Source organism: Rhinatrema bivittatum, chromosome 5 (genome assembly GCF_901001135.1).
Source record: "Rhinatrema bivittatum chromosome 5, aRhiBiv1.1, whole genome shotgun sequence".
Lineage (NCBI taxonomy): Eukaryota > Metazoa > Chordata > Amphibia > Gymnophiona > Rhinatrematidae > Rhinatrema > Rhinatrema bivittatum.
Window position 1 is genome coordinate 128,097,367 of NC_042619.1, and position 26,042 is coordinate 128,123,408.

At 43.9% G+C, this 26,042-nt stretch overlaps 2 protein-coding genes across 2 annotated transcripts in view; one reads left to right on the forward strand and one right to left on the reverse strand.

Annotated features, from left to right (window-relative positions):
• The window catches only part of GTF2F2 (general transcription factor IIF subunit 2), a 423,749-nt gene that overhangs the window by 214,011 nt on the left and 183,696 nt on the right, over window positions 1-26,042 (reverse strand). The window lies entirely within an intron of this gene.
• Window positions 18,204-19,467, forward strand: KCTD4 (potassium channel tetramerization domain containing 4). Its single transcript, XM_029602906.1, has one exon. The coding sequence runs from the start codon at window positions 18,271-18,273 to the stop codon at window positions 19,042-19,044; it is 774 nt and encodes a 257-aa protein (XP_029458766.1). The 5' UTR covers window positions 18,204-18,270; the 3' UTR covers window positions 19,045-19,467.

The following is a 26,042-nucleotide window of genomic DNA, read 5'->3' on the forward strand; positions in this document are numbered from 1 at the left end:
TATCGTTTAAGACATAGTCTGATGTGCTCTCTCCACTTCTTACAAATACGTTCAAAGACATCTGACATCTATTCTTCTGTTGTTTTCTACTTCTAATTTAGGCAGACTTGTTCCTGAGGCATAGAAGGAGTTTCAGCAAAGACCTTTTATAGGCCTGAGCAAGTGAGGTCATCAGGAAGCGTCTTGAGGCTTTTCTGCCACTTGCTCATTACATAGGGCAACAGGCACGCACATGCCTTAGGTGGAGTGTCATAGCGTTTCGCCATATTGGAGAGTGGCAGCTCACTGCAAGGAGGCCAGGAAGAACCACGCTGCGTTGGGAGCCAGTGGGGAAGGTCCAGCTGAGATGAGTGTGTCAGCTTGCAGGAGCAGCCCACGGATCACCGAGCTTAACAGTACCCCCCCCCCCCCTTAAGCCCCCTTCCTGAGGCTTTGGGTTTCTTGGGGTACTGATGATGGAAATCTCTCAAGAGGTTGAGATCCAAGATATCAGAGGCTGCTCCCAAGAATTTTCTTCGGGTCATAGTTTTTCCAAGAAATTAGGTATTCACTTTTCTTGCCTTTATGGCAGGAATCCAAGACCTCTTCGACTCTGTACACAGTATCTTTGTCAATAGCCACAACCTAACGTGGAACCAGATGCATAGAAGGGAGCTGCAGGTGTAAATGCCATGTGCTCAGCCACACTTTCTCCCCAACCTTAAACTGAGGAGTTGGTTTTCTATAGGCATCTGCAGTTTTCTTGGCTCTGTCACTGGCTTTCTGAATTAGGTGATTGGTCCGTTCCCATAGTTCATGCAATTCCTGGGCGGAGAGTTGAATCACTGGTGAAGGTACTGCCACGGGTAGTGGCTTAGGAGGCAGCGGTTGTTTCCCATAGACTAGTTGGAAGGGAGAAAATCCAGTAGCTGTGTTGACATAGGTGTTATGAGAAAACTAGGCACAGAGTAAAAAAGTGACCCAGTTGTCCTGGCGCTCATTGACATGAGTGGAGGAAGGTTTTGAGAGTACGATTCATGTGCTCTGCTTGTCCATTCTCTTGTGGGTGATAAGCGGTAGTGTAGTCTAGTGTAATGCAAAACCTCTTAGAGAGAGAGCGCCAGTATCATGTGGTGGATTGCACTCCTCTATCTGACAATATGTGCTTTGGCAAGCCATACAGATAAAAGACATGGAGAGTGAAGAGGCGTGCCAATTCTGGTGCGGAAGGGAGGCCTGGTAGTGAGATGAAGTGTGCCATCTTAGAGAATCGATCTATCATCATCCAATCACAGTAGTGCCATTTGAGATAGGGAGGTCCATGATAAAGTCCATTGTTAGGTGGGTCCAGGGTTCCCTGGGGGCTGGCAATAGCTGTAACAGCCCCCAGGGTCAGCCATGCAGCGTTTCTTTGCTGTGCGCAAGTGGGGCACGAGCCAACATAGTATTTCCCAAATGAAGAAAGACATTAAGGCCTATCATAAAAAAAAGGAGGTATAGCAGTGCAGAGAAATACAGCGTTTTGATGACAACGGGTTTTTTTTGAATAATGGTGAACAACTTAGTGAAAATTGATAAAATTTATGGAATATAACAAATTGGGGAATGCTGTGAACGGGTAGCAGTAGGCAATTGAAGCTACGCCACAAAGCACGAAGATGCAGTATGTGAAACGTGCAGCTTGGTTTAAATGATCTGGATGAAGGAAGTATGGGTAAAGCCGATATGAATGTGAAAGCAGGACCTATGGATACGTGAATCAGTATGTCAAAAAATTTTTCTTTGCAAGAGAAGTCCCTGAAGAAGCCCTGGAATACAGGGGAAAACGAGGCTCTCGTCGGACTTAAAATAAGGGAATGTTTGGTTGTAAAGTATACTGATTCATTGTATTTGTTTAGCAATACATAAGGAAACAAGTGAATGTTATAAGGCAATGTAATTATTGTCAAATTTGAGCATGTTAATGTTTTTATATTTGTATGTTTTAGTGTGAATGAGAGTAATATGACAGAGTAAAGCATGTAAATGTGGTATGGGTATGAATGGTGTGTGAAGAGTAGTTTGTATGGGGTGATTTTTAATGATCATGTTTCACATAGGTCCAGTGTAATTGGATAATAAAGTATTAGATTCAATTGGATTTAGACATGGTTTTGATGGTTATTGAATTACCTCCATTTTTTTATGATAGTATTTCCAAAGTTTTGGAGGTTATGCACAATGATTGTTTTCTTCATTTGGGGACAGCAATAGTGTCATTGAAGCAATTCAAGAGTTCGTACCCGCCCAGGGTGACCTGCGACATGGGAGTCATGAACCCATTTCAACACCTTCACATGTAGTCTGAAAAATATGACATCTTCTCTTGAGGGACAGTTACCATGATAGCCAGGTGTATCTTAGCGGGATCAATGATGTGTCTCTTAGGTTCTAGAACATCCTCTGTTTGGAAGGATGGCGAGAGAGAGGCATCTGCTAATTGATTCTTGAGTGCTGGGTGAAATCACAATTCAAAGTCGAAGTGAGCAAAGAACAATGACCAATGAGCCTGTCTTGTTTTTAGCTGTTGAGCTTGATGTAGATGTTTGAGGTTCTTGTGATCTGTATATATTGTAACACGGTGTTGGGCTCCAAAGTAGGTGGCGCCATTCCTTGAGGGCTGATTTAACAGCCAAAATTTCTCGATCTCCAATGCTGTAATTATGCTCAGCTGAGGAGAACGTCTTTAAGAAGAAGGAACATAGATGAAGTACTCCTTCTGGAGTGTTTTGGCTCAGGATGGCCCTTACACCCAGAGTAGAGGCATCTACTTCTGAGACGAAGGGTAGAATAGGATCTGGGCGATGCAGACAGGGCCCATCCACAAAGATGTTCTTTAACTCCTGAAATGCCTCTATAGTCTTAGGTACCCAGTCTTTGGTGTTGGCACCTTGTGGGTAAGGGCAGTAAGGGGTGGCTGCCACAGACTAGTAGTTTGGGATAAACTAATGATAATAATTAACAAATCCCAAGAATCTTTGTAGAGCCCGAAGCCCCACACGGGATGGGGCCAGTCCCTGATGGTCTTTACCTTGGCAGGGTCCATGCAAAATCCGTCAAGAGAAACTATATATCCCAGGAAGGGGAGTTCCTCTTGTTCAAAGAGACATTTTTCCAATTTGCCGTAGACACTGTTCTCTTGCAGATGTTGCAGGACAGTGCAGACATCCCGATGTGGGCACTCAGTGTTTGAGAAAAGACTGATATGTCATCTAAATACACAACTACAGAGGTGTAGAGTAGGTCGCGAAAAATATCAACCATTTTTTTGGAAAACTGCTGGAGCATTGCAAAGCTCAAAAGGCATAACTAAATACTCAGTGTCCATCACGAATGTTAAATGCCATTTTCAACTTGTCACCAGCCTTGATACAAATAAGGTTATATGCACCCCTAAGGTCCAGCTTCGTGAGTAACTGTGATATAGGATGGCAGTAGTACCAGTGCAGGTGGAGGTGATACCACAGAGATAGTCAGTGTGTCCAGGTGAGTGGACAGCTGGTCCATGGAGGCGGCCAGGAGTTCCAGAGTTCTTTGCTGATCATGCAGCCTGTGGGTTAGACCCAGGATGGCCTGCAAGGATGTCAGGTCCAACAGATCCATGGCCTCATCAACCTGTTGCATCTGTGGATCCATAGGCTGAGACAGGATTTGCGCAAACTGCAGGGATGAACCCTGCAGGTTCCTACCATCAGCAGGCAGATCCAGGTGAAACAGAGACCCAGTGGGACCTTCACCTATACCTGCCCTCATTTCTCTCGAGTTGAGTCTTTGGTGCCATGGCCAGCAGGTCTTAGGTAGGATCTCTGCTGATCAGGCCCAGCGCAATCAGGTGTGCAAATTGTGCAGTTGCACAGGGCAGAAACACGGGTGGGGGGGGGGGTGGCGGTGGGTTGGCGGTACCAAGAGAGGCTGCAGGGCTGCTGGTGGAGCCTAACTCGCAAGCATCCAAAGAAAGCGAGAATCCCAGGTCTTCGGTTGTGCGCGCACCCACATCCAGCTTCCACTCCTCCCTCCCCCCCCCCCCCCCCGCAAAGCAGGAAGTCAGTAGGCTGTGGTGGAGTTCATCCTACCACAGCCTGAAGATAACAGAAGACCCTCAGGGCCATGGTGGAGCTCATCCCACCACAGCCCAAAGACAACAAGAAACCTGGGGGACCGTGGTGGAGCTCTTCCTACCATGGTCCGAAGACAACAGGCCATGTGTGTATGTGTGAGTGTGTCTGGGTGAGAGCCAGTGTGCTTGTGTATGTATGTGAGAGCCCGTGTGTCACATATAGGTCCTCACAGGCGCGTACACATACACACACACATAATGTATCTGTGACGGAGAGGGAGCCTGTGTATGTTAGAGAGAGGGAGTGTGTGAGAGAATGAATGTGTTATTGTGCATGTGTGTATGAGAGAAAAAAAAAACATTTCTGCGTCCTACCTCCTCCAATCCACGACAATCTCAGGGTGACTGGAAATCAGAAAATCACAGGTAGGGAGAGCAGAAGATTTTTTTTAATCCTTATTAGTTCTAATTATTGGGTGTAATTTGATGATTCTGCTCTTTCTAAATATTTATTTATTTTTTTGTGGGGGAAATAGAACATTTTTTTAATTATTGGATTTTTTTTATTCATCAGATGTTTTGAAATATTTTATTGACGTTTGCAAAATTTTGGATATTCCATTCATTAACTGGCTTGAAATATTTATTTTTTATGGATATGATTTTACTATTATGCTTGATGTTTTAGATTTCTTAATTTTATTATTTAATGTTTTATGAAGAATAGTAATGTTTCTGTTTTTCCATTGTTGCTCTGCATATAGAGGTTGGCTTGTTGTTGGTTCAAGTTCAGTTCTTTTCAGCATGTTTCCGTTTATACTTTTCAGATCTCTTTATTCTGTATTTGACAAGGGTCTGTCTGTTTTATGCATTTGTGACCGAGATGAGGTATTTAGGTGAGGTATTTTGCATGGCACGTAATTTCTGGGTAGGGATCTTTAGCATCCTGGTCTCCTAATAAGAGTTTTATTGGTGTTCTAGGGCCTGGTGTAATATGTGAGGTGTTGCCTTTTCATTGATAAGATTGTTAGGGTTGTTTTTGTATGGGAGGTTTACTATATTGTAATGGTAATTCTGTTTATTCATGGCTTTCTGAGGGCTAAGCTCTTGCCCAATACGCATTACAAAAAGTCTAATTCAATAGGAGTTCCAAGTATCTTTTTTTTGCAGAGTTTTGTGGTTCGCACCACAGGAGTGCAAGTAAATATAATATGCATATTGTAAGTGTTATTGCCTCAGAAGACTTTACTTTTGAAAGTTTTCATGTAAAATTTGTTATAAATGCATAATTTGTGTGTATAGGGAGGTGGCAAATGTGCAAAGCTGTAAGGTTTGCCTAGGGTACCTCATACCCTTTTTCCCTATTCATGGGTTCTGGAGTGGGAGGGCATGTCAGTTTTTAAAAATATAGATTGCAGGACAGAGCTGGGCTTTATTTGTTGGGCCCAGGATAAACACCAAATGAATTGGAATGAGGGGAGGGGGCCAGTAATTTTTTGCACACGACAGCAAAATAAAGCTACCACCAGCCCTGCTACTGATGGTAGATAGGTAGTCCTTGGCTCATAGGTAGGTGACGGTAAGGCATATCCATGAACAGGCAGTGGTCAGAGGCAGGCAGCAGTCTGGCGTATCTGAAAACAGGCTAAGGTCATTCATTACCAGGTATCTGTCCAAAGGAGAAAACATGAGACGGATAGGCAGAGCAGAAAGGTCAGTGCAAGCACAGCAGGGACAAGGCTGGAGACAAGCAAACAAAAGATAGGCTAGATTGAAGAACTGAAGACAAGGACGATGGAAGCAATATGTTCTACTTCTGGAGTAGGTGGACCTGTTGCTAAGGCGTTGAAGGAGTGTCAGCAAGGGCCTTTTATAGGCCTAAGCAAGTGAGGTCAACAGGAGGCATCTTGAGGCTTTTCCCGCCATAGGACCTTTAAAGTAAGGTGATGTCAGGTGCGTACGCACCTTAGGAGGAGTGGGCTGGCTGGAATCGACTGCGTCCTGCCACATGGAGCATTGATGACATCTCGCAGTGTTGAAAGGTGGTGGCCTGCTGCGAGGAGGCCAGGAGGAATTGCACCGTCTCGGGAGCCAGCAGGGAATCCTCAGCCGGGAGGGTGAAGGTTCAAGGGAGCAGCCCATGGACCGCCAAGTGTAACAACTTGTGTGTGTACAGATATTCTAGTGAATCAATAGAATTATTTGTACAAGCTATTTACGACGTTGTACTATATAACAAGTGGTTTTACTACAGAGGATGTTGCAAGGTAATTACTAACGAGTATACCTTTTTTAGATTCTCAGCCAGGCCATACAATGCCTTGGTAAACATCTTCTCACCTTATACATTTTTCACATTCTATCTAAAAAGTATAAATCAAAATGCATTAAAGTAGAAGTTTGTTTCACTGATCTACACAACATACCCTACACTTTCATCATGAAAGAACAATTATAGAAATATTCCAAAAGAATTAAAAAAAAAAAAAAAAAAAAAAAAAAAAAGGACTGATTGCATAAATCTTCACACCCTGTGTCAAAGCAAAGCCAAATTAACTCCAGTTCCCCAAACTGCCTTAACAAGGTAGATAAGTAGTTAAATAGAGCCCACCTGTATCCAGTCACAGTAGCTGAGTTGATTCAAATAATCCTGGATGAAAAATCAAGCTGTTTCTGTTGTATGACGTGGATTTGAAGCAAAGCTCAAAATATGCTTAACAAGGAGTTACCAAAAGAACTATAGAATAACATTATTCAAAAGGTACAGATTGGGGGAAGGCAATAAGAACACTTCAGTGTTTATGAATATCCCTTGGAAGCACTGTCAGGCTCATCATTGTAAAGCAAAAATAGTTTAGTGCCACCAAGACACTGTCGTGATCAGGTTGTCCCTGCTAAGTCAGTAGCTGTGGGGTAAGAAAATTGTTGTGGAAGATCACTGTGAGGCCTAAGATTACTTTAAAAAGAACTGTATGGGAGTCTGGCAAGAAAGAAGCCACTGCTAAAGAAAAGCCATATGAAGTGCCACCTAGCATTTGGAAAGGAACACTTCAGGAGACTGCACACATGGGAGATGATTTTGTGATCTGATGAGACCAATGTAGAACATTTAGTTTCAATGCTAAGTAATGTGTGTGGCAAAAAATAAACACAGCATATCCCTCTATTAACACCATCCTTACATGGTAGAAGCAGCATTATGTTGGGGGGATGCTTTGCAACAGTGGGGACAGATAGGCTTGTGAAGATCAAGGGAAACAAATATGGTACAAGGTACAGGCAGATCTTGGAGGAAAACCTGTTTCGGTGTTATAGGCTATAAATATACACTTAACACCGGCAGCTAAAAGAGATAGATCTTTATTGAGATAAATGAATTATGCCAGGAGATTGAAATTACCAGCAAAGGTAATTCAGGAGCAGTCTCACAGAGTACAGTAAGTTAAATAGGTCACCACCTCTAATTTACAAAACAATGAGTTAGTTTGATTGCATAACATTTTCCTAATTGGTTTGCATTATAATTTTATCTCATATATACTAATGAATTCTTGTAAGTCAGGTGATTTCTTGTATATTGAGCCCAGAAAACAAAAGCAAAACTCAGTGTTGAACCTTAATGGAGAAATTACTTACCTGATAATTTTGTTTTCCTTAGTGTAGACAGATGGATTCAGGACCAATGGGTATAGTGTGCTCCTGATAGCAGTTGGAGACGGAGTCAGATTTCAATCTGATGTCAGCACCAGTACATATACCCCTGCAGGAAGCTCTGCTCTTCAGTATTCTCCTCGAAAAGCAATTGTGGATATATGTATGTCTGGATAATTTCATTATCTTGGTTAACTTTGTTTAACTTGAATAACTTGAGAAACGTGATCAACTTGAATTGATGTGGACTATAACTGGAGACCGCCAGTGCCCTCAACCGAAGAACGCCGACACCCGGTAACTATGGCTGTCATAGCTGAAGGGAAGTGTGGCTTACCCGTGTTTGTCTTGCTCTCGGGAATTGACACCCGAAGTTTTTGTGCATAGCGGCAGCCGTGGGCGAGATACTGAATCCATCTGTCTACACTAAGTAAGACGAAATTATCAGGCAAGTAATTTCTCCATTTCCTAGCATGCAGCAGATGGATTCAGGACCAATGGGATGTACAAAAACTACTCCCGAACCCGGTGGGAGGCTGCCTGTGGCCCACTTAGTACTGCCCTTGCGAATGCTGTGTCCTCCCGAGCTTGAACATCCAGGTGGTAGAACCTAGCGAAGGTGTGAATGGAGGACCATGTCGCCGCCTGACAGATCTCGGTGGGTGACAGCATCTTTGTTTCCGCCCAGGACACTGCCTGGGCTCTAGTGGAATGGGCCTTGACTTGTAGAGGTGGAGGCTTGCCTGCCTCTACTTAGGCCGCCCTGATTACTTCTTTGATCTAGCGGGCTATGGTTGCCCACGAGGCCGCTTCTCCTTGTTTCTTCCCGCTGTGAAGGACGAATAGGTGGTCCGTCTTTCGTACGGGTTCCGACCTTTCCAGGTATCGAACTAGGAGTCTGCAGACGTTAAGATGGCGAAGTCGGCAAGATTCTTCTGAGCCCTTGTGCTCCTCTGGAGATAGCAGCGAGATGGTTTGGTTTAGATGGAAGTGAGAAACCACCTTTGGAAGGAAGGAGGGGACAGTGCGTAGTGAACCTGAGAAAGGGTTCCTGACAGGATAGTGCTTGAAGTTCGGAGATGTGATGGGCCGAACATATTGCCACTAGAAATGCAGTCTTCAAGGTTAGTAGTCGTAGAGACACGAGCCTATCTGTCCCCACTGTTGCAAAGCATCACACAGATAGGTGTGAAGGAGGCTCCCGCTGGGAAGTTTAGTACTAGATTGAGGTTCCATAGGGGTACCGGCCACTTTAAGGGTGGACGGATCTGCTTGATCCCTCTCAGGAGGCGGGAGACATCCGAATGAGATGTTAGGCAAATGCCTTCCACTTTGGTTCCGAAGCATGCCAACGCTGCCACCTGAACCTTGATGGAGTTGAGGGACAACCCCTTCTGTAAGCCGTCCTGCAGGAATTCTAGGATCGTGAGAATTTTGGCTGTCCGCGGAAGGATGTCGTGGTCTTTGCACCAGGCTTCGAATATTCTCCGTATTAGTATGTAGGTTAGCGATGTGGAGAACTTATGTGCTCGGAGCAAGGTGTGAATCACCGCCCTTGAGTATCCGCTCTTCTTCAGGCACGTTCTCTCTATGGCCAGACCATAAGAGAGAATCGAGTTGGGTCTTCGGGAAGGATCGAGCCTTGCTGGAGCAGATCCCTGTGTGGGGGTAGGGGGGGAAGGCTCCCTATCAAGAGTCTTTGCATGTCTGCATACCACGGCCTTCTTAGCCAGCCCGGGGCCACCAGATGTACTATCCCCCTGTGGTGTTCTATCTTGCAGATGATCCTGCCCAGTAGGGGCCACGGGGGAAAGGCGTATAGCAGGTCTTCTTGTGGCTAGGTCTGGACGAGGGCATCGATCCCTTGGGACTGTGATTCTCATCTGCGACTGAAGAAGTTGGGGACTTGGGCGTTGGACTGGGTTGCCAGGAGATCCATGGCTGGGGTTCCCCAGCGGTTTACTATCAACTGGATGGCTGTGGACGACAGCAACAATTCCCCTGGGTCTAGAATCTCTCTGCTGAGGTAGGCCGCAGCAAAGTTGTCTTTTCCCATGATGTGGGCAGTTGAGATCCCTTGTAGGTTTGCTTCCGCCCATGCCATTACAGAATCTATTTCCAGGGACACTTGTTGGCTTCTGGTTCCTCCCTGGCGGTTGATGTAGGCAACTGTTGTGGCGTTGTCCGACATGGCTGACAGATTTGCCCTGGAGTCTGTGACGGAACCGTAGACAGGCTAGTCTGACTGTCCGGGCTTCCAGTCGGTTGATGTTCCACCTCGACTCTTCTTTGTTCCATTGTCCCTGGGCCGTCAGTTCATGACAGTGGGCTCCCCACCCTCGTAGGCTCGCATCCATTGTGAACAAGACCCAGGTTGGTGGAGACAGCCTTATTCCCTAGCTTAGATGGTCTTCTTGTAGCCACCATTGGAGCTGGTTCCGCACTTCCTCCGGGAGCTGGAGGCGAATGGAGTAGTCCAGGGATATTGGGTTCCATCGTGACAGTAGGGAGTGCTGTAGCAGTCGCATGTGGGCTCTTGACCACGGGATCACTTCCAGGGTTGATGTCATGAGGCCGAGGACTTGGAGGTAGTCCCATACTTTGGGGTAGGGACCATCTAGCAGGTTTAGCAATTGGTTCATCAGTTTTCTTCTCCTTGTAGGGGGAAGAACGACCTTGTCTTGTTTGGTGTCGAACTAGACTCCCAGGTATTCTAGAGATTGGGAGGGCTGCAGACAGCTCGTTTGTGTTGACGACCCACCCGAGGCTCTCCAGTAGAGTCTTGACTCTGGTGGTCACCTGGTGATTTTCGTCTGGAGATTTTGCCCTGATCAGCCAATTGTCCAGATATGGATGTATGAGGATTCCTTCTTTCCTCAGTGTCGCCGCCATTACCACCATGCTTTTGGTGAACATGCGGGGGGCTGTGGCTAGCCCGAAGGGTAGCGCCTGGAACTGGTAGTGGTGGTCCAGGATCATGAAGCGTAGAAAGCGCTGATGCTCGTGATGGACTGGAATGTGCAGGTAGGCTTCTGACAGGTCCAGGGATATAAGGAATTCTCCCGGCTGTATCGCCCTTATGACCGAGCGCAGGGTTTCCATGCAGAAGTGTGGTACCCTCAGGTAGTGGTTGACCGACTTGAGGTCCAGGATGGGCCGGAACATTCCCTCTTTCTTGGGGACGATAAAATAGATGGAATAGTGCCCAGTATTTTGTTGTTGCGTGGGTACCGGTGTTATGGCATTTAGGGTGAGCAATTTGGCCAGTGTGTTTTCCACTGCCATCCTCTTGGAGGGTGCATGACAAGGAGATTTCACGAACTTGTCCGGAGAGATGTTGTGGAAGTCCAGATAGTATCCCTCTTGAATGATGGTTAGGACCCACTTGTCCACTGTTATCTTGACCCATCTTTGGTGGAATAGGGCAAGTCTGCCCGCTACGGCTTCTTCCTGTGGATGGGTCAGCTGATTCTCATTGTGGGGTACGGCCAGAGCCGGCTCGCCTGTTGCTGTGTTTGTTATGAAAGGACTGGCCCCTGCCTGTGGGGCGAGGGGCTTGGTATGTCCTCTTGTAGGGTCTGAAGCACTATGATCCTCTGCCCCTGGGTAATCGGGGAGAGGGGCATTGGCTTCTTTTGTTCTTGACCTCCGGTAATCGAGGTACTGGGGATTTGCCCATTTGTTGGCTAACTTCTCCAGTTCGCTCCCGAACAGGAGGGCTCCTTTAAAGGGCATTCTCATGAGTTTCGACTTGGAAGTTGCGTTGGCTGACCAATTTCGAAGCCAGAGTTGCCTTCTGGCTGCCACTATGGATGAGACGCCCCTGGCTGAAGTGCACACCAGGTCAGAGGTCACATCCATGAGGAAGGATACCGCTGGATCTAGTGCTTCGCCAGGCATGGCGGCGTTCCTGGTCATGGATAAGCAGGCGCTTGTTAACACGGCACAGCAGGCAGCAATCTGTAGTGACATAGCTGATACGAATGACTGTTTAAGGATGGATTCCAGACATCTGTCATGGGCATCCTTGAGTGCCGCTCCTCCCTCAACTTAGAAACATAGAAATGACAGCAGAAGAAGACCAAACGGCCCATCCAGTCTGCCCAGCAAGTTTTGCACTTTTTTTTCTCATTCTTATCTGTTACTCTTGGCTCTTAGTAACCTTTTGATTCTATTTCCCTTCCACCCCCACCATTAATGTAGAGAGCAGTATTGGAACTGCCTCTAAGTGAAATATCTAGCTTAATTAGTTAGGGGTAGTAACCGCCACAATAAGCAAGCTATACCCATGCTTATTTGTTTATCCAGACTAAATAATTCAGACCTTGTTGGTTGTTGTCTGTATATAGATCTACTTTTCTTCATTCCCTGGGATGGTAGTGTGCTTTGTGACCGCGCAGACCATGGCGTCCACTTTGGGGAACACTAGTAGATCTTTGGCTAAGGGTTCTAGTGGATATAGGGCTTCCAGGGCCCGCCCCCCTTTGAAACTGGCCTCCGGAGCATCCCATTCCAAGTTGATCAGCTGTTGTACGGCTTGCAGCAAGGGGAAGTGGCGGGAGGCCTGATGGAACCCTTCTAAGGAGAGGGTTCGTCTTTGGTTCCTCTGTGGCACTTGTGCCTGGAATGGCGAGCTCCTTCAAGCTGAGAGCCATGAGATCTGGTATCTCGTCTTTGGAGAAGAAATGCCTCATGGTTCGGTAAGGTTCCATTCCTGGAGGTATTTCTCCTTCCTCCAGGGGGTCTTGATCCTCGTCCGAGGTGTCTATGTCCCCTATGGTGAAGGCTGGGGGAAGTACGTCACTGGAAGGCCTGGAGGGCCCTGGAAGGCAAGGATCCTCTGGTGGCGGATGTGTCTGTGCCATCGGTGGCTGCATGAGGACAAAGGTGTGTAGACCCCTAAAGAATTCTGCCCAGGAGAAGGATCCTGGGTCTAGATTAAAGACCGCTGCGTTCTCCAGGGACCCCGTTTGGGGGAGGGTCGTGCTGGGAATAGAGAGGTCCGGGGTACTATCGGTGGATCCGAATTCCTGTACTAGCTGGGGAGGGCCTTGTCCAGGTTCTCCCAGGGCCTCCTCGCACTGTAGACACAGAGCCGTGGCCTCCTTGTGCTGCGCCGCTCTTATGTGGCAGGCTGGGCAGAGGGCTTGTGCCTTGGTTTTCTTGGCCAGTGGTGCCATGGTTTTGTGCACATAGGTCGTTGAAACCCCGGTCTGTGCGTTTAATGTGCACACTGGAAGGCTTAGTTATGCGCTCCAGGTGTGCCCAAGATGTGTGTGTAGGCCAGGATGCGCGCTTACTGAGATGCGCGCGCCACTGTGCGCCAGCCTTAACTTGTGCGCCCAGCACAGTTGTGTGCGTAGCTGTGAGTACGGCACCTATACGCGGGCCACTGTGCGCACAAGTAATTTGTGCGTCTGGCTCGTCCCTGTGCGCACGGTTCTGTTAGGCGGACAGAGCGGCAAAATGGCGTCGGCAACCATGCGAGCAAGATGTCGACCACCTCAGAGGGTCTCCACATGTGAGGACTCTCGTATCTGATCGGGGTCTAGCTCGGCCTGGGCTGATCAACCCAATGGTACAGACGCCAGCAGGCTTTCTGTGCGGCTATCCGAGCCTTGGAGACCAGAGACTTAGAAAAAGTTTTCTACCTTAACTTGTCTCGGTGTTTCCCGATTTTGTTCCGGGCAGTCTCCGGCTGCGCAGGGAGAGGGGAATACCTTCACCGCCTCACTCGGTATTGCACCCACTGCCTCTCAGCCATTCCCGTTGCCGGGGGCTAAGTCCACGCCAGGAACCGGCTACCGGACTGAGGCCTACCTCTGAGGGATCTTGGAAATCACCTCAGGAAATCTCAACTGGGGGAGGGACCCTTAGGTATCACTGCAGGAGAGCGGGGCTCGTCTAGAGAGGTAAGATTTCTCCTTTGTTTGGAAGTTTCTTTTTTCTTTGGTTTGAATACTCTAACGCTGAACAAGCGTGTATAGAGTCCTGAACTGCTATGGAGACGGAAAATACTGAAGAGCAGAGCTTCCTGCACGGGTATATGTACTGGTGCTGACGTCAGATTGAAATCTGACTCAGTCTCCAACTGCTATCAGGAGCACACTATACCCATTGGTCCTGACTCCATCTGCTACATGCTAGGAAACATAGTTTTTGATCTTTTACATACTTTTTACAAGTCTGACTGGTGCAATTTTATTGTTGTAATGATTTTATATTTAACTAATCCGACTTCATAGAAAAACTTTTTCAAAGCACCCCTACATTAGTCTGTCATAAAATTGGGACTGGGGGGGGGAAGATTCACCTTTTAGCAGACAATAATCCTAAGCACAAAGCAAGATCAAAATAGGGGCTAGAAGAAAGTGAATGTCCTAGAGTGGTCCAGTCCAAGTCTAGACCTGAATCCAATAGAAAATCTGTGGCAAGTCAAAGACTGCAGTCCACATACAATTCTCAATCTGAATGTGCTTCAGCTCTTCTGTCAAGAAGAATGAGCAAAAATGATATCATCTCACTGTGCAAAGCTGATAGACACTTATCGTAAATGACTCCTGGTTATTACAACAAAAAGGGCTTCCATCAAGTGCTGAGTCAAGGGGCATGAAACTTATGCAATTGATACTTTTTGGGGGGTTTTTATACTTACTTTTGGAATATTTCTATAATTGTTGTGTCACGTGAAAGCATAGAATATGTTGTGTAGATTAGTGAAACAAACAAATTTAATACATTTGTCACAACAGAATGTGACAAAATGCACAAGGATGCGAAGACTATAACATACCACTATGTATCTAGGGCTTTTGATTTAGGTGTTTAAAAATGTAGATTTCAGTATTTATTTTTAGCTAATTAAAAGCCGGATTTTAAAAAAACAGGGGTTACGCACATAGCTGGGCCTTGTGCATGCTGGGCCAGATTTTAAAAGGGTTACGCGCATAAGTTATGCATGTAACCCTCTTAAAAGGCCCCTGCACGCGCCGAGCCTATTTTGCATAGGCTTGGCGGCGCGCGCACAACCCCAGGACACGCGTAAGTCCCGGGGATTTGCAAAGGGGGCATGCCGGGGGTGTGTCGGGTGGGTGGCGCGAATTTCGGGGCAGGGCGGGAGGCGTGTCGGGGGCATGACGCTGGCCCGGGGGTGTGGTCGAGGCCTCCGGACCAGCCCCCAGGTCGGGTGATGGGACGCCAGCAGCCCGCTGGCGTGCGCAGATTTACACCTGCCTCCAGGGGGGGGGGGTTAGGTAGGGGAAGGTGAGGGGAGGCGGAGGGAACAGGCAGCGCGTGCCGGGCTTGGCGCACGCAGGTTGCACAAATGTGCACCCCCTTGCGCGCGCAGACCCCGGATTTTATAGGCTACGCGCGTATCTTATAAAATCCAGCGTACTTTTGTTCGCGCGTGGTGCACGAACAAAAGTGCGCGCGCGTGCTGTTTTTGAAAATGTACCCCGCTGTGCGCATTTTAGAAGAGGCACAGCCGCATGCGTAACCCCTGTTACGCGCACAAGAGCCAGGCTTCTGTGAAGGGGCGGAGCGGGGTGGTCCGGGACAGCGCCATTCCTCGCTGTCCTGGCTGCCGGCACACACAAGTTACTTCATGGCCTAATCTGAAATAATTTGAAAAATAAAAGGTAAAAAAAATTAAAAAATGTTTTTTTAGAGGGTGGGGAGGAGAGGGGAAGGGGAAGGGAGGTTAGGGTAGAGAGTAGGAAAGTTCCCTCCCAGTCTGCTCCTAAATTGGAGCGGACTAGGAGGAAATGGGCAAGACCCTGATACATCGCCACGTGAATGTTGACCAAACCGACCCCCCCTTGCTTGCGCTGCCGATTTTAACATGTGCACACCGGCGCACGCATGTTTAAAATCACGCGCACATGGACGCGTGCGCATATTTTTTAAAAATCTACCCCTAAGTGTTCATTTAAGATGCTTAAAATCAGAGGTTTTTTGGTGTTTTTACATTGCTCTAAAGTTTATTGGTTTCCAAGTTTGGTTATGTCAACTTAACACATTTTGGAAACACTTATAATTAGAAGGCCAATTTACAATGTATTCTCTCCCACAGTTCTGCCCTCCCAGCACTCTTTTCCTGTCCCCTAACTACCACTCTGCATAGCCCTAACACAAAGGCCAGGACAAAGCACTCCCCCAACAACTAACAGATCTTTTCTGTAAAAGTTAGGGCTAGTCCGAGGTTCAATTGCAGTGGCACCTACTAAACTCTGAAAAGTACTTGAGCTGGGTCAGCGTACCTGCCACTCTCAGATCTTGCAGTGGCCAAGCCTCCTCTTGGCTTCCATCAGAAGGTGAGGCCTGGAAGGAGAGGCACATGAGTTCATTCTGCAGCCTTTACATGTTCATGGCACACTGCTCCTACCCTCACAATTGGGACTTGGACTGGCCCAAGTTTCTACAGAAAAGGTTTGCAGGGCAGGGAAGATTGGGGAGAAGTGGGAGGGAAGTGTTATTGGTTAAGACTGATAGCTCCAAATTTCACATCAGGATTGGGGTTTTTTTCAGGGTATATTGATTTTAATGGATAATCTGAAGATCTACATATATCTTAACAATATATTTTCTAGTGATAAAGTATTACTTTGTTTATCTGGGGATGAGAAGGGCTGGGGTCTTTCGGGGGTAGAGTAAAAGATTTGACTGGCATCTTTCTCTGCCCTTTTGGGCTTCCAGCTGAATTGAACCCTGCTCTGACTGGGCTAAGGCACTACCTACCCAGGAAGGAAGGTAGGCAGGCAGAAATGGACCTGGTGGAAAATATGGGTCAGAGGGCATCCTCATACACAGTTCCACCAGGACAATGATTTAACAAAAAAAAAAAAAAAGGAAAACAGAAGAAAATGGACACCCTGCACATTACTGGACCATTGGCAACCCTAAATACCATGCCCGAATGCTGCTAGACCTGTCCTGAGATTCAAACGTTTAGCCTCCCTCTGCAGCAGCACACAACACTACAACCTAAGCCATAGGTTTGGTCAGACCAAAGTAAAGAGGTATCTGAAAGAAAAGATCAACAAAATACTATATAGGCTCCTTTAAACAATGAAAAGATAGTGCCAAGATATGTAAGAGTAAAAAACTGAATCAGAAATGTTTGTAGAATACAGTGAGCATGGAATAATGGGCACTTATTTAGTGCCAGTGGGGATTGTTTTGCCACGTGACATTCAAATATTACTGAACTGATAAACAGAAAAAAAAAACCCCCAAAAAACTTTTCCAGCAAACTGAAAAGTATAAGTGTCTAAATCCTGGAACATGCATTTGCTGACAACTGATAGGAATCACCAATATCGAAAACATTCTTCTTTTCCATTCATCACATTTTTTTTTAATACTAATGATAAGCACAAACAGCTTTCTCTTCATATATCACTTCAAAAAATTAATTCAGATGTTTAACTGGTAATTTAAAAACCAACTTTTTTTTCAGCTTGAGTCAGTTAATCATTAAAAAGCGAATAAGTACAGTAGTGCATCAAGGGGGGAGTCTATATACTAAGATGGTAACTTTCAAAGCAGCGTGCAGGTGCACATGTATGCACGTTCAAAGGCCCACACCCAGGGACACCGCTATTTCATAACATACGTGTGTGTGTGTATATGGATGAATGTTATAAAATAGCCTGTCCGGGTGCACATATGCGCTCGAGTTTAAGTGGGTGCACCTGTGTGAGCAAAGGCCACTTCTACCACTTAAATGGAGGTATTTTAAAAGGCATGTGCACCAATACCATTGCCTGTTTTGCCAGTTTGTTCCCAAACACCCCTAGTTTAATAGTCTCCCCCCCCCTCCCCCCGTTAGCCCTGAACTTTAAAACCCTGCTGATCTGCCTAGATTATTTTGTTTTATCACTTACACATCATCAATAGCAGAAGTAAACTTACATGGCAGGGGACCACAGCAAACGATAATGCGCAAAATTTAGGTTAAAATCCCAGAATGCCCCTTTTTGAAAACTTTTCGTTTGTGCGAGCAGCGGCATTTCTGCCTGTATCCAGGCAGCTTTTAAAATCCACTTAGTACCTGCCAGTCCACTATATTCACGCATCCCCCAACTGATGGGCGCGTCAGGACTTTAAAAATCACCTTTAAGAGGTTTTCTCCCATTTTGTGTCTATTGGAAAATGCTTAGTTCAGAATCCTAAATGTTCTACTACACTAAATATTAAGCTGCTCTATTCATTTTGAAAACAATGCAAAAATAACCTTAGCTTTTAAACAGCCCATGCTGAAGACTACAAAGAGATGAAAAGCTATTTCGCATCCCGTGTCTTTCCCTTATACAGTTAAATGCAAATTTTTCTTTCCAGCTGTATTCTTATCATCTCACTGCTTACATAGCTAATACGCCACCTACTGCAAAACTGAGCTGACAGTTCAGGCAATGCTGCTAGCGTTTCCATTCCACCTCCGTGGCAGAGCTGAATAACGCTTTTTTTTTTTTTTTAATATTTTTCTTTTAAACCAAACAAAAGATTGCTGACAGGTCTTGTTCAACACCCTGGTTCACAGAATGGAACGCAGAACAAACAAAAAGGGCAAGGAATGGGAGGAGAAATGCAATAATCCTGAAGATACTGAAACAAGCACGAACTGTAAAACATCCCTGATTACTCTCAATGTTGGCGGATATCTGTATATCACACAAAAACAAACGTTGACCAAGTATCCAGATTCCTTCCTTGAAGGAGTGGTGAACGGCAAAATTCTCAGCCCAATTGATGCTGATGGACATTACTTCATCGACAGGGATGGACTCCTGTTCAGGCATATTCTCAACTTCCTACGAAATGGAGAACTTTTATTACCTGAAGGTTTTCGAGAAAATCAACTTTTGGCACACGAGGCAGATTTCTTTCAGCTGAAGGCTTTAGCTGATGCAGTGAAAGCACGGTGGGAGAAAGAGCAGCAAGCAGCAAGAGAGACCACGTTTCTGGAAATAACTGATAATCATGATCGCTCACAAGGTCTTCGAATCTTTTGTAATGCTCCTGATTTCATAGCCAAAATCAAATCTCGCATCATCCTAGTCTCCAAAAGCAGGCTGGATGGATTTCCAGAAGAGTTCTCAATATCCTCAAATGTTATTCAATTTAAGTATCTAATAAAATCAGAAAATGGCACACGACTTGTTTTGAAGGAAGATAACACTTTCATCTGCACCCTGGAAACTCTCAAGTTTGAGGCTATAATGATGGCATTAAAATGTGGATTTCGACTGCTGACCAGTCTGGATTGCTCCAAAGGGTCAATTGTCCACAGCGACGCACTTCATTTTATTAAATAATGGTACAGATTACTGGACAAAAGCAACAAAGCATACAATCAGTAAACATCATTAAACTACAGCATCAAGACATTACAGATAATGCACCTCACTAGCACTCAGTCACAAGGCTCTGATGCTAATGAATTTATGCGAGCTGATGGTATGTAAATTCTATCTATTATGACGTGCAAGAGTTATTCATGCTGCATACAATCTTGTTCTTTAAATGGATGACAACTGTTGATTTTTAAGGCATCAACGCTGTAAATAAAGGTTTAATACTACTAATTGCTTAAATAGTCTTTTATTCCTGTCATTCACAGAGAATCTAGCTGAAATGTTTTATGTACTTGTGAGAGCAACAGTCATACAGTTCAAGTAAGCAGAGTGGAACATCTCTTCATGCATATGGAGGCTCTAAATATACCTTGTTTCAAACAAAATCTGTTTCACTGAATTTAAACATCTTAAATGTATATTTCTCATGATTTATATCCATATAATGGTTAATGTGAAAACAGCACACAAGAATAACAGTAGAAGCTACTGAAATATTGCCTTGAATATACTGAACAACCCAACTGATTTATTCAATACCTGTATCTAATGACAATAGATGTGGTTTAGATGCAAATTATCAATAAGAATTCACAGATCATTTATGGTGGTTACATAAGTACAAAAAATACACAAGCCAATGCTTTTATTTTTGTACTTGGCATACCGAACACTACATGAAGGAAATGTATGGAAAAGTAGTTACACCCCCTCCCTCCCCCCCCCCCCTTTTTTTTTTTTTTTTAACAACACAGAGGACTGTTTTTAAAGGTATGAAAAATAACTTCTATGTTGTAGCAATTGCAGTGCTGGAATATCAAAGGTTTTTATACAACATTCATCCTTGCTGTTTGCATGCATGGAAAAAAAAATTGGTCGCATTGCTTTTTATTATTTTGTTTAACCAAACAAAACTTCTGATTTTGAAGTAATCACTGTGTAGCATTTAAAATGTATCTGTCCAGGGAGTATTTAAGGGTAAGAAAATCTCCCATTATTTTAACCAGTATTTTCTTTTCATGTTCTACTTCTTGCTTTTCAAATCTTTGACTAACCTCCTGTGTCTTCTGTAATGTAACTGGACTTCAAGTCAAGTCAATGTGGTAAAACTTTATACTTCCAGTCCAAAATAAGTTGAATTAAACTGCCATTTTATTCTTGTACTCTGTATTTCAATAATGTAGAAATGGACTAAATGCACTTAAATTCAGCATTCTTATCATTACCACAGTGAACATTAAAAACCAATAAATGACCATGATGTTGCACTAAGCAGATTTTTCTCAGATACAATCAGATGCAAAAACAATGGATTATAGAAATCATAACAATCCACTTTTTTTCTAATGATCTGCTGGGTTAAGAGGCCAAGCCTCCAACTCTCTCCAGCCAGTCATTAACTGCTTCTTAATGCACAAACTGTCAGCCAGTAATGCATACACAGAACATAAAATAAAAGTTCCTCAGACCACAGACTGCACAACAAAATGGTACACAAAGTGTAAACAAAGAATGAGCTTCAGGATTTGGGAAAACAGAAAGGCTTGAAATGAAAAGTGACTAGTTTCTTGGCAGAAAAGTACATCAGTGGCCCTCTAGCCCTCTCTCTTTCTCATTTGTCCAAATGAAAAGTATCAACTCTTAAACCATCCACCTCACTTCCTTTCTGAATCAAATATGCATTTAGGACTAAGGAGGGTGTGGAGAAATGCGGTCCTAAAATACCATATAACATGTTTTCATCTAGCTCTGAAAGCGTACGTAAGTTCAATAACTTTACTTATTTCCTTCAGTACAGCAGCAGCCCACATACCTGCAAGTAATCCAATACTGGCCAAACAGACTTCAAGCTCTTTTAGTACTAAGTGAATTGAAGAGGGAAAGAATTATGACAGAGCCAGCTTGCACAGAACGCACAAGATTCTAGATGGATTTCCAATGAATTCAAGACTTCTGTTACACCAGCACAAGAAGACCATTATTCTGTACAAGCGTAGCTTCTGAAAATGAGTAGGTGGCAACCTGTTACTCTTAAAGCTACAATGCTAATAGAATTTTGCAAAGTCAGTTTATCGTTTTCTTGGCATGATTGTTTCCTCGAGGCTTACTCTTGTGTCTCCTTTCTTATGTCCCAGTATATTTAATTTATTATATTTGAACATGCTTTTGGAATAAAAGGTCTATACTATCATTATGTCATTACCTCCTGTTTTTCAAAAATATCTTCACACAGGCTAATTTTTCAGTTATTTATATTATGTTACTGCTTTATATGCATCTGTTTAATGCCAGGACTGATAAGGATCACCACAATAATGACCTGATTTAATCAGACTCACAGTGGTGGAAATGGTTTATTAGAAGGACTTTTTTTGAAGGCTCTTTCAAAAATTGTACACACTAATCTGCACAATACAGAAATATAAATCAGACCTAAAAAGGGGAGCTAGAAAAAGTTTGACTTCTGTTCCTCAAAATCTTTAAGCAATTCAGCTCTCAGCATTTTTTCGCATTTCACAAAATAGATATTTGCATTGAGCTGGGGTAGGGGTGGGGGTGGGGATTATTGGGCTCTGTATTGTGGAGATTTAGCCCTGCATGTTTGCTTAACAAAGGACTAAAATAAACACAGATATGTTAGGAGCAGGTTTATTTAAAAATGATTGCTATAAGTAAAGAACATCTTAATTGTACGTCATCCAAGTTGACTTTTCATGTCATCCAGCAAACACTATACTGTTTTTAATGTGAAAAAAAAACCCAGGTAAAATGATTCTGCTCTTAACAAGCTTTCAATCTACAAGATAAAATGTCAGGAAACAATCAGAGTTGCATATTTGCTCTCAGTGCTACTCCCACAAGAAACTCCTCTTCACCACTGCAATGTGATCATCAGTACTTTAATTGCCATCAGCCTCAACCATAAGCCAGCAGCCAAAATGCAACATCATCATAAAAGGAAACTACCATTATGAAGCACAAAGAATCATACTAAAATACATTTGCCTTAAATTACATTATATAAAAGCCTTAATTATATATCTGTAAGTAGTATTCCAATTAAGATTATTGTGTTGATAAATGTACTATGCCAACTGTGATTGTCAATTTTCATTTGCCATTTTCCAGTCTGGTAACATACTGACTAAATTCTAAATCTTTAGTGTAGTATAAAGTACCCTATTTTCAACAGATTTCTGAAAATGTAAAATGCTTCACTGAACAGAATAATAAAGTCTTCTTTATGCTTGTGCACCAATATTGTGTTAGTATGTGCACTTCAGCCCATCTAAACAATTATTCCTTTTATGCTACCAAACTTATAATCAGGAGAAAAAAAAAAGCAAAATGTCAAAAAAGCAGTTTCCAGTGACATTAATTATTTTTTAATGTTCTATATGAATTATAGCATGGTAACAATGATTAGATATAGGCGAACTAATGGTCAGAATAATGAACTAGTAACCAGACCAGGGTTTTAATTTTGCATCTGCCAACCATTTAATACCTTGGGCAAATCATGCACTTTATCTCACACTACCTCAGTTACCCACTTAGACTGTAAGCTTTCTGGGCAAGAATTCATTCCCCTGGTATAAAACTGGCAGTAAAGCACTATGCTGAAATAACTGAAATAATTAGAAATCTGATTTTAAATGAATTTTTCTTGACAATATTTTCATCTATTTGTTAGCACTCAGAGATGCAAACGACAGAAGAAAACAATTTTTCAAGCTCCTATTACAAAAGTAATACAACTTACCAGCACATTGGAAAACTGGTTGCATGGGATGGGCTCATAGTTATTTTAAAGTGCAAAATCCTGATTTTGGAAATTTACTCATACTATGTTTACAGTGAAAAATGTATTTTGTCTCAATTTCAGTTCTCCAGCCATGTAAAGCAAAAACCAAGTATGGATTTTGACGTTATAGTAAGGAAAAACAGGCACACTAGCTGGGCTTCGAGTTATGTAATATTCTCAGATACCTAATAGTGGAGGCAGATATTGTTGCTATGACAAAAATATGGTCCAACGAGCCCCATAAATAGTATAAAGCCATACTGGGCTATAATCTGAATACTATCAAAGCAACTGAAATGCAGGGAGTCTGAGGAAAATGAACAGGCATAGTGGGCCATCTTGGAAAAGGGGAGATGGCAAGTTCATCTATGCTGGTGTGGTTTACAAATCTGCAACTCAGAGGGAAGAAATGAACAGAGATCTGAGTCAAAGGCATCCCAGAAGTGGGAATTAAAGGGGAGGAAGTGTTGATAGCAGATTTTAACCTCCTAGATGTGGAATGGAATATGGGTTAGAGGAAGAAATTCTGCACTCCCCTCAGGCAGCTCTCCGGAGACAAACAGTAAAGAAACTCATGAGAGAAGAGGCTGTACTAGACCAGTACTTATGAAAGGACAAAGAATTTCTAAAGTCCATGTAGGCAGCCATCTGAGTACCAGTGATCAGGAAATATGATTTAACATAGCAGCCAAAGAAGAGAAGAGATGCACAAAAGAAAATCCTGGATTTAAAAAAAATATAAATTTTGATAAAACGGAGAACCACCACAAGAACTCACTAGTATGTAGGTGGATGTAGGTGACATAGAAGATTAGCAGGCTAAACTAAGAGTAGCTATATAAACAGCAACAAATCTTTATGTTAATAAGTAAATGATAAGAAAAAGCGAACAAGATGGTTTCAAAAGAGGTGATTGAAAATAAAATAAAAAGATTAGCATTCAAAATATACAAGGGATTGCAAGGAGCAGAAGGAAGAACACCTCAAAAAGCTGAAAGAGGAAAGGAAAGCAGTCAGGATGGCAAAGACAAGAGTAGAAGAAAAGATGCCTAAAGATGTAAAAGCAAGGTGAAGAGTATTTTCACTCATCATGTCAGTTAAAGGAGAAAAGGCAGAGGTGGGGATTGTAAGACTGAGAAATGTGTGGAGGGGAACGAGGTAAAACCAGAAATGCTAAACAATTGCTTCTGTTCAGTATTCATTTAAGAAAGGACTGAAGAAGCATTGCCAATTGTTGGTGAAAGTACATATAGAAATGCGGTAAATGCTGTACCATATAGGACAGAGAGGAATTGTATGCATCTAGAAAGACTAAGTAGACAAAGCCATGGGGCTGAAGGATCTGTTCAATAGATTATTGGAGTCATTCCACAGGCCCAGTAAAGGGAGGATGCTACCCCTTCTTGATAAAAACAGTAATTGGGAGGAGGCTGGAAATTACACACTTATAAGGAGACCAGTGTGGGAAAATTAATGGAGACTCTTCTGAAGGATAATAGAGAAGTAGCCCATTGGTTAGAGCAGCAGGCTAAGAACCAGGGAAGCTAGGGCTCAAATCCCACTTCTCCCACTGATTTTAGTAGCAAGTTTCTTTACTCTCCACTGCCTCAGATACAAAACTTACTGGGTGATGATTCAAGCCACGATAGTGCTCTAATGCATGTTAAACAGCATATATCAAGCGATATCGGGCAATATTATGCATGGCCCCACACAGGTTGCCTCCCCTATTACAATGACCTTCTCTGCATGCAATTTGCATGCATGCATGAATATTGCAAATTTTATCACAGCCGAATGAGAAAGCGCCTGCTGTGATAAAATAACACTTCCTGGAGAAGCATTAAATGTGATGCAAGTCCCCAGACTGCTGCATTACATTTAAAGGGCCCAGGGGGAAAAAAAATGCCACAGCTTTAAAAAAAAAAAAAAGGTTGAGCAGGGGTCAGGGCTGACTGTTCACTTAACCCAGGCCCGCCACTAGAGATGGCCCTAACACCTCAAAGTGAAAAAAAAAAAGTTTAAAAATCAAATGTGGTGACAGCCCCCACTCCCACTCCAATAGAAACCTTAAATCATTGGGATACCCCCCTGGCAGCCTGCACCCCCCTTAATGTGTGAAATAAATTGGTGGTTCAGGGCTCCCCACCATCCTCCCTGTGCCCCCCCCCCCCCAGAACCTTTAAAAAAAGCTATGAGGTGCCCCAGCCCCTCATTGGGGCTGGGGCAACCCCCTATCACCATGCCCGGTCAATGCCATTTTTCAAAATGGCACCAATCTGACCTTGCCCCATCACGTGATGGAACAAGGTCCGATCTCTGGGGGGGGGGGGGGGGGGGAGAAGCCCTGAATCATCAATGACACCCGGCCACCACCCTCTCCCCCTGTATTCCCCTTTCCCTCTACACCCCCTTTTTACCCTCTGAAGTAACTTTATCCCTGTGAATACCGCCTGTTTCATCTCATCCATATTTCTACTTAGTTAAGTGATACCTGTTCATTAGTCATCTGTACATAGTATCCCTCTTTTCTGCTTTTCTCTCCCCTTACTTCTTTTAACTATGCCTTTCTCCCCTTCCCCTCCTTATCCCCCATTCCCACCCCCCTCCTACCTCTTACCCTCCCTCCCCTCGCCCTGCCCCCCAGCCTACCCTCCCCCCCCCTCTCCCTCCCCTACCCTCCCTCAATTCTCTACTCCTTGGTTTCTTTATTATTGTTTATTTTGTTGTATTTTGTTTTTGGTTTGTTTGTTGTTTTTCGTTAGTAACATCATATTGTTTCAATGTTATATTGTTATACTGTATCTCCCAACTGAGTTCATTGTAAACCGGCATGATGTGCTTCACGAATGTCGGTAAATAAAAGTTAATAAATAAATAAAATAAATAAAATGATTTATTGCACACCTTTGGGAGGGGAGAGGTACACTATACCCCAATGAATTTAGGTGACTATTGAGCTGGGAGTGGAGGGACCATTGCTGCATGTGATTTTTTTTAAACTTTTTTTTTCCACTTTGATAATTTGGAGCTGCCACTCTTGAGCCGGGGATCTGCCCTGATATCGCTCAACTTATCTTTCAAGTCACGGCTTTTGGTTTTTCTAAGGTTGCAGCCCTTTAAGGCAATAGCTGTCCCTTGAGGTTGGGGCTGC